Source organism: Nannospalax galili, unplaced genomic scaffold (assembly GCF_000622305.1).
Source record: "Nannospalax galili isolate Female #2095 unplaced genomic scaffold, S.galili_v1.0 scaffold385, whole genome shotgun sequence".
NCBI classification, from domain to species: Eukaryota; Metazoa; Chordata; class Mammalia; order Rodentia; family Spalacidae; genus Nannospalax; species Nannospalax galili.
The window spans coordinates 1657903-1666781 of record NW_008354956.1 but is presented as its reverse complement, the minus strand read 5'-3'; the positions used below and the strand labels follow the sequence as shown (position 1 = coordinate 1666781).

The following is an 8879-nucleotide window of genomic DNA, read 5'->3' as shown; positions in this document are numbered from 1 at the left end:
GGGCACATTTTTAAAAGCTTTTTATTGGCGACAGTGCAGAACCAAGGGGTGGGGGAGGGAAGCTGCCCAGTGCTAGACTGCCTCAGCACCCCCCTCCCCCCTGGTCAGGTGCAAAATACAAAAAAAAAAAAAAAAATCACAAATACAGCACAGGTGGGAGGTTGGGGAGTCAATAAATCACGGTTGGCAGGGGCAGGCCCTGCTCCTAGTCAAACTCTCCCATCCAGAGTTCTCAACAATACAGACTGTAAAAATCTACTATCCACCAATCACACTTACATAAAAGAAACTGCATGTCCCCAACGAACCCAGAAGAGAAAGAGGAGGATCAGGGCAAGTGAGAAAAAAAGATAATGTTGGAAATGGTGAGGGAGAAATAACCAGATAAAGGAAAAAGGTAAAAATACTGTCTCCAACAGCGGGGGAGGGGGACAGGGGACAGAATAATAACAAGAAAAAAAGGGCTGGATAGGGACAAGACAGCTGGACAAACCGACTCAAGTTTCCAGAAGCAATTTCCAACTCCACATCACACTTACAAATGATGCTCCCTCTCTCTCTCTTTCTCTCTCTCTCTCTCTCTCTCTCTCTCTCTCACACACACACACACACACACACATACACTCATATATAATATATTTATTTATACATAATAGATATAAGTGCCTTTCAGGAACCAGGGAAAGGATAAATAGCTTTGGGAAGGTCAAGGTAGGGATGGAGAACCCAGGACAGGGGCTTGGAATGCGATCCATGCAGCACGGGGGGGGGCAGGTCCCACCCCCCCAATATTAAAAAATAGAAATTTGACTCATGATGGAATTCTCACGAGGTGAAAGCTGGAGGGAAGGTGGGAGGGAGAGCCAGAACCAATATTGGGGCTGGAGGAATTGGATGGGGTGGGCTAGTGGGAACTCAGCGCCCCCCTTTAAGTATGCCAGTCCAAAAATATTTGGGGGTTCAAATATAAGGAGGAGGGGGACCAAAGCCTCAGCCCTGAAAACTTCTCCAGAAAATGCCTCCATCTCTTTCTACAAGAGGATGCGGGGGCGCCCAGGGCAGGGAGAAGCTGACGTCCTAGGCCTTAGAGAAAAAGCCTGGGGGGGCCTGAGCTAAAGTCCATAGGGACACATCACCATCAACCCCTTTGAGTCTAACTGAAGGGAGGGAGGAGGCAGGTGGAAGGAATGGGAGACCCAGGGAAGGCTTTGAGAAGTGTTTGGGGAGGGGTCATCCCACCCTGCACACCCCACAATCTGGCTGCTCATTCACAGTATAAAGCGCTCCAGCAAGACAGGTGTCGCAGCGCCCCTCTGCCGCTCAAACCCAGAAAGGCCCAAGGAGGGAAGGGGTGTGGCCTAATACTGTACTGGGGGCGGGGCTGAGTGGGGAGCGGAGCTCTGTAGCAAGTGAGAGAAAAAATTCAATCTTAGCCAGTTTTCCCTAGGAAGGAATGGCTGGACCATCAGGAAAGAAAAAAAAAAGGGGGGGGTTCACATTTCAGAATCAATGGCAGAATGGGGGTTAGCTGACTCTCAAAGGGGGCACCAACTTCCCTCAAAGTGGGGGGCTCAATTCAATTTGGCCCAAAGGAGGTTGAAACCTCCAGAGGGAGGATCTGCCAGAGGGAACAAAGAGAGCTAGCCTACTCTACCCTTCACCCTAGAGGGTAGGTGTGGGAAAGAGAGGTGGGGGACAGGCCTGTCATTTCCTCTTTGGGCCTTTCTGGGGTGCAAGCCAGCCCACCCTGCACCCTACACCCAGCATCCTTTCCCTTCCAGCCTCACATGAGATGCCCAAAGTGGGCATCATACTCCACCCACCCACCCACCCATCCATCCCCAGAAGTTGGATTGCAGAAGACACAACAGACATCTGGAGGAGGGGGTGTCCACCCCTGTCCCCACCCTCTGTCCTCAAAGTCATCAGCTCTCCAGAGCCAACAGAAACCAAAGACGGATCACAAAACACAAGTCAGGTCCTCTCCGTCCTGTCCCATGGCAGAGGCCGCAGAGGGTCAGGCAGAAGTCAGGGGGTGCACAGCTCCCCCACTTGCCTCTTCCTCCTCCTCCTCCTTCAGGGTTCATGTCTCTCTCCCTCGCTTGTTTGTTTGTTTGGTTTGTCTAGAGAGCTCACAGAGCCAGGAGGGAGGGCGAGTTGAGGGGGTCAGAAGGCTGATCGCTGCCGCTGGGGCGTTGGGCGCCGGCGAACGCGGAGACCTCCGGGCACGTGAGCACAAACGAAGAAGTGTACGAAGGGTTAACAACGGGGAAGGGGTCGCCGAGGACTTGAACTTCACTGTGTGTAAAGAGAGAAGCCGTCAGGTTGGGGGGTGCGTCTTGGCTGGTCTGGAAGGGCAGGGGCGGTGGTGGAGGGGGCGGCAGCAGCCAGCCGAAGCCGTCTTCCTTAGCGGATGCTGACCCTGGCAAATCTCTCACCTCCGCCAGTGGGCCTGGCCCCGGCCCCTCTTCGTAGGGGATCTTGCAGCCTGGTTTGTGGGCCACGAGCACAAACTCCAGGCGTTCTTTCTCCTTTTGGAGCTCGGCGATCTCCGACTCCAATTCTGCTTTTTCTTCTTCTAGCTGATCTGTCTCCTGATGGACCCCAAGATGCCAGGCCGGGTCATAGGAGAGATCGAGAAAAGGACAAATCATGAGTGATCACAGAAAGTGGCTGGTGATCCCCCAATTGTATAGCTGCTGAGCCCCGGGGGCTGGACAGTGCCTATAGAGAGAGCCTCCAGGTGGGCTATGGAAAAAGCTACTGAGAGAAAGCCTCCTGGTGGGCTATGGAAAAAACTCCTGAGAGAGCCTCCCGGGAGCCTCAGTTTTCCCTATCTGGCCAAGAGAGATTTGGGAAGAAGCCAGATATGCATGGACATCTCTGATGCCTGTGGTGGTGCACACCTGCAATCCCAGCACTCAGGAGGCTGAGCCAGGAAGACTGCTGAGGGCTTGAGGACAGCCTGGACTAAAGACTAAGAGTCTGCCTCAAACAAAACAAAACAATAGAACAACATGGGGGTGCTGCTGAGACGGCTCAGTGGGTAAAGGCACTTGCCATCAAGCCTGACAAACTGAGTTTGGTGAGTTTGGTCCTAGGACCCACATGGTAAAAGGAGAGAACTAACTCCTGCAAGTTGTTCTTTGACCTCCACACATGCTGTGGCACACGTGTACACACAGAAACATACAAAAATAAATAAATTAATTTTTCTAAATGAAAAGAAACCAATAATTAATTCATTAATTTCTAAAATTTTTAAAGGAAAGGGGGGAAAAGGCACTCAGGTTTTTCAAGTGAATAAGCAACTATAAACAACCATTGTGTTTTGTTTTTAGTGTGTTTCTGTTATCCCTTCCCTTCCACCTCCGAGTAGGAAAGCAAAGTCTCAAGGACAACAGGATAAAGGTATTGGGATGTGGTGGTGCTCCTCTTTATATATTTTATTTATTATTTTTATTTTATGTGTATGTGTGTATTGCTTGCATGTATGTGAGTGCACCCGTGGAGGAGGTCAGAAGAGGGCTTCACATTCCCCTGGAACTGGAGTTAGGACAGTTAGTAGCTGCCATGTGGGTGCTGGGAATTGAACCCGAGTCCTCTGCAAGAGCAGTAGTGCTCTTAACCGCTGAGCCATCTCTCCAGCCCCAGCGGTCCTCTTTAATTCCAGAACTCTGGAGGCAGAGGCAGGAGGATCTTTGGGAGATGGAGGCCAGCCTAGTCTACATAGTAAATTCCAAGCCAGCTGGGGCTACAAGGAGATCCTGTCTTTAAAAAAAACAACAACAAAAAAAAAAAACCCAAAACCCAGAAAAAAACTAGATACAGATTCTCCAGATTGTTCTAGACAGAGGGAACCTGATATTTGACAAGGGGAGGAACAGAGGCAGAAAAAGGTTTATTTTCTGCCAAGAAGTAGAAGAATTCTTCAACTTGTTCTGGGATGGTGGAAAGCCAGGAGGGTGGCACGTCGGGACATAAGAAGGGGAGGGGTCAGAAGTAAGCAGGGCGGGTCTAACGGGAGGTAAGCACCGAGCCATCCCGTCAGTCCACACTGCCCCACATTCCCTATGTGGAAATCCTTGTTCAAGGACACTGACCCAGTGGGCAATGGGGGGCAGAGCAAGGCAGAGTGCCCCTTCAGCACAGCCTCACACCACCCCAGGACCCCTCCTTACCGCCTGAAGTCGGTCTGTCAGCTCCCTCCGACGATTTCTGCATTTAGCTGCAGCTAGCTTGTTTCGCTCCCGGCGAACTCTTCGCTTCTCTTCTTCCTCTGGGGTCAGCTGAGTCAAAGAGAAGGAGACTATGAGGTTTGGGGTTACCCTCTGCCATCCCTGCCCAAACTCCTCTTCCTCTAGAACCCCCAACTACAAACCCTCTACTCCCTGTTGGCAGGATGGATAAGGTTTACTGCAATCCTGAGGTCTCAGTGGACGCCCCCCTCCATCTCTCAATAGTGACCAAGTTCCTGGATCTCTTGCTTCCCCCATTTCCAGGCTAATTACTTTTTGTGAGTCATGGTCTCATGTAGCTCGGGGATAGCCTCAAACTCAATATATAGGTAAGGTTAGCCTTGAACTTCTGGATCCTCCTGCCTCCACCTTCTGAGTGCTGGAGTTATAGGCTTGCACAACCACTCCTGGTGTGTGCAGTGCTGGGGATGGAACCCAGGGCTTCATGAATGATAGGCAATCACCCTACCCATCGAGCCACAACCTGGGCCCCTCCAGGTCAACTTCTGAGGCATCATACTCACCGTCTCTTCTCGGGGTCTTCTAGGCCGGGCTCGGGCTGGGCGGGTAGGCCCAGGTCCACTGGAGGTTGCACTGGTTGAAGGCCCACCACTTCCACTAGCGCCACCACTGCCATAGGCACTCAGGCCTGGTGTGGAGTAGCTGGTCCCTGGCATGTCGTAAGGGTCAACGGCTGGGGGCTGGGAGGCCAGTGGCTGCCCCTGAGACTGAGCCATAGAAGAGATGAGGGTGGGTTGCACGAGCCACTGGAGGTCCTGGCTGGTTGTGATCGCCGTGACCGTAGGCACGAAGGAGCCGGGCATTTCCCCGAGACCGGCGCACTCCTACGGGGTGAGACATACACACACAGGCGTAGACACACAAACAAAGCCACCAACACACACACGCCCAACACACATAACACACACCGACCCCTGTGAGTGAGCACAGGGTGAGCGGGTGTGGATGTGTGTCACAGGCAAAAAGCCACAACACCCACCCTTCCACTACACCGTGACGCAGTGGTTAATGAAAGGATTTCTGCTCAACTGCCTTCTACCTCCTCCTGCTTCCTCGGGGGAAAAAGGTTGCCCGGTTCCAGCGGGTGGTGAATCACACCCCGGCTTGGTGACTCTTAGGTGTGGGGGGGTGTGGAGGCTGGACAGAGCCTGGTGACAGAACTCCCCGGGATGTAGACACACACACACACACACACACACACACACACACATACACACCCCCCCCCCCCCCCCCCCCCCCCCCACACACCACGGGAGAGGGGCCACAGCCCCACTTGGCGGGTAAGAAGGTCAGTGCAGACGTGGTGAACTCCTGAAGGGACCTCAGGGGCTTTGAGGCGCTACACACACACACACACACACACACACACACACACACATACACACCCCACCCCACCCCACCCCCACCCCAGAAGCAGAAGGGAGAGAGGCCTTAGCCCAAGTCACTCACACACAAACACACCCCCCACTGTACGAGGTCTCCCGCAGGGGGCGGAGATCCCAGTTCCAAGGGTGTTGGGGGACGGGCCTAAAAGAGCCCTGAGCATCCTTCCCCTTTATCTATCCCTGAGACTGACGAGTGACAGGTTAAAGTGGACAGACAGGTAGAAAAAAAAAAGTGACATCTGGGCTCCCTCACACTGTCACGCAGGGGAGTAGTGGCGGTGGTATAGGACCTGCGCCCCCAAATCCAAGAAACATCCCCCCCTTTCCAAAGTGGAATTCTGGAATTGCTCCGGAGGCTTTAACTACTCTCTCTGGGGGCGTGGCGAGGGAAGGGCTGGCTCGCTAGCCAATCAGCATTCTGGGAACCCATAGAGGGCGGAGCTCCTGGGGACCACCTGGCTGGTTCCCCTCCGACTAGCGGATCTAGGGTGGTTTCTGCACACATCGAAGGGACCCGTGGTCCAGAGCAGGGGGAACGTGTCTGTGTGTCGGCAGAGGATGGTGACGGCCACTAGGTCTTCAAAAGATTCTCCAGCACACAGACAAGACACCTCCCGCTTTGGAGAGCAGAGAGAACCGAGGTCCCCACCAGGGTCCTCCTTAAACCCTAGATCCCAGAGAGTCGCCCCTGACCGCTCCACAAATCTCTTCCCTCGGCTTCTAGAAGCTGTTTAAAGAGACTCCAGCGCCGAGGAACCTCGGGTTCCGGGGCCGCGGAGAGCGGGGAAGGGAACTGGGCTCTCCAAATAGGAAGAGAACGTTGATTGGCTACCGCCCGCTCCGAGACAGCCAATCAGAAAGCAGGGCTGCCCCCTCCCTTAGCAACGTGGCCTCGGCGTTCCAAAATAGAACGCTCCCAGGACGTCAGGGGCGGGGCGGACGGAGGGGGCGCGCGCCGTGCGTGCCCCGCGTCAGACGGAGGATTCCAGCGCGTCAGCCGTTACGCACAGGTCCCCCGTTACGTCTCGGCGCAGGAGGCGGAGGCAGCGTGGCCGAGAGTTCGAGGCCCGTTTTCCCGCTGGATGCAGGGCGACCCGGGCGCCGGAGTCGACACTCGGAAGGAGGGAGGACGCTATTGGAAGCTTCTCAGGGATTTTCCTTTTTAATTCCCTCCACTTTGCCTAGCTCCAAGTTCGGGAACCGAACCCAAATAAAGTTCTCAGCCTCTGCCAACCACTGCATACACGTTGCATCTAGCATCCCAGCTCGCTTCCACCCGCCGCCCTAATGCCTGGCCCTGCTGCATGTCCTTCCCGCGCTCCGCGCACTCCGGTTACAAACAAACATTTCCCGATTCTTTGCAATTAAAAAAAAAGTGTAATCTGTGCCTCTTGCTCCCCCAGATCCTGTTGTTGTTGTTGTTGTTATTATTATTATTATTATTATTATCATTATTATTACTAATTTTGATGCGGCTGTATCCGAGAGGATGCTCAATCCACACTCTAGAAAAAGTGATTTTTCGGGACCTCCAAAGTAGCATCTTTGCAGTCTAGAACTTACCTGGGAGGCGGCGGCGGTGGGTGGACTGCCGAAGGAATCCACCGAAGACAGATACTGAGACTCGGCGGAGGGTGAAGAGCTACACCGGGAGCCGGAGTCGTAGTCTCCGGGGAAAGCTTGAAACATTTCCCTGGGCACAGGGGGTACCCTGTGACCACGCTGAGGTCGCCGGGAAGCCAAGGCTCTGGCCGGGTGGGATGCGATGCGAGTCCGGAGTGAACCGGACAGGTCCCCCAAAGTGCGCTGTCCGAGGGGATGCGGGGAATCCGCGTCCCTCTGCGAGAATAACCAAAGTTTGGATGCAAAGTCCCCTGTGCAGCGCCTGAGGTCCCCCACACAACACTTCTGTACCTCCTCAGAGTCCAGGCTCCGTGGGAATCAGCGGGGCGACAAGGGGATCGCTCCCCCGCCGAGGCCCGCAGCGCCGTCCCGCCGTGCAGAATTCACTTCGGAGTGCAGTTCCCTTTTCCCTTACAGGCGTCCGGTGGGTCCCACAAAAAAAGAGGGGAGTGGGTGTGGGGGGCCAACGGAGCGATCCAAAAGAGGACCAAAAAGTAAGTCGATCCTCTGAAAGCAAACGAAGAAATATCTAGAAGTCTTCCAAAACAGAAACCCACGAAACTTTCTCTCCGGGAAGAAGAATGTGTATAATTGTGTCCACCGCCTCCAAGAAGAAGAAAAAGAAGAATGACAAACAATCAAGTTCCCGAGTCCCGGCTCCTTGTGTCTCTGGCGTGGCGGCGGCTCTCCAGTCTTATGAATGAAGCTGGGAGCCGCCAGGCTGCATTTATTCGCCCGGGGCCCGCCCCCCCCTGCTTACGTCACCGCCATCTCCCTCTACAAACATCCCAAAATCTCCTTTTCGGGGCCACCGAGCCCCTCGAGGTTTCTCGAGAGGTCGTGCCCATCCTCCATTTACCCATCGGGGGAACCCTGGGGTCCTGGGGGTCTCCAAAGCTGCGTTCCGGGAGGGGATCCCGCCCCGCCTTCCCCGGAGTTCCTGTGACGCAATTAGCCATATAAGGAGCTCGGCCTCGCCAGCAGAGTGTTTGTTTGGTATCCTAGCAATGACGTCAGAGGGAATCCCTCGCTCCCGCGCGCGCCCGCCGCCGCCGCGCTGTGCGGAACCCGCCCGCGCCTGCGCAGTGCCACGCCGGCCCGGGGGCTGGGATTGACAGGCGTTTGAACTCCCCGGGACAGGCCCCTTGCTGACCCCGAGCTGGGAAAGGAACCCCTACACCCCCAAATAACCAGATCCCTCGCGCCTCCGTCCTCCCCAGAGCTGGTCCAGCGCCCCCATTGGAGAACAGCTGTCCCCAAAATTCCTGATGAGAGTGTGTATTCCACGTAAGCGGGGAAACTGAGTCTCGAGTGTGGTTGGAGGGGCTGTGATGCTCTAGGTATATGCAGAAGTGAGGTTGGAGAACACCCCCCCCCAGCCCCATCCCACATCCTACCCTGACTCTCTGAGCTTGGAAAAGGTCCCCTTGAGCTAAAACTTTCGTCTCAGCTGAACAAAGCTGGGTGCTTTGGCTAGGGCTGGCTTCCTAGGGGTTCCAGCACCTGGGCGGAAAGCAGGATTTGGGGGGATGGAGACTGACACTCCGCGAAGTTTCCCAGCTGATGGTGTAGGTATCTCTATTATTCTACCCAGAGACAGAAAGGAACGTGT

The 8879-nt window shown here is 54.7% G+C and overlaps 1 protein-coding gene across 3 annotated transcripts; it reads right to left on the bottom strand.

The window, feature by feature from the left end:
• Positions 1-1846: 1846 nt before the first annotated feature.
• Fosb (FosB proto-oncogene, AP-1 transcription factor subunit) lies at positions 1847-7953 on the bottom strand. 3 transcript variants are annotated; one of them, XM_029555517.1, is made up of 5 exons: positions 7208-7953; positions 4763-5083; positions 4182-4289; positions 2439-2594; positions 1847-2298 (listed from the first exon to the last, which is right to left on the bottom strand). In XM_029555517.1, the coding sequence occupies exons 1-5, from the start codon at positions 7331-7333 to the stop codon at positions 2296-2298; spliced, it is 714 nt and encodes a 237-aa protein (XP_029411377.1). In that variant the 5' UTR covers positions 7334-7953; the 3' UTR covers positions 1847-2295. The 3 variants fall into 3 exon arrangements, with proteins under 3 accessions (XP_029411377.1, XP_008850259.1, XP_029411376.1); XM_008852037.3 differs by having other exon boundaries at positions 1847-2594; XM_029555516.1 differs by having other exon boundaries at positions 1847-2594; positions 4763-4966.
• Between the last annotated feature and the right edge of the window lie 926 nt (positions 7954-8879).

Coding starts and splice junctions, on each gene's coding strand:
- Fosb (XM_008852037.3), bottom strand. CDS start 7,333: ATGTTTCAAGCTTTCCCCGGAGACTACGACTCCGGCTCCCGGTGTAGC. Junction 4,290..4,762: donor GAAGACCCCGAGAAGAGACG/GTGAGTATGATG, acceptor TCTTTGACTCAG/CTGACCCCAGAGGAAGAAGA. Junction 2,595..4,181: donor TGACAGACCGACTTCAGGCG/GTAAGGAGGGGT, acceptor GGGGTCCATCAG/GAGACAGATCAGCTAGAAGA.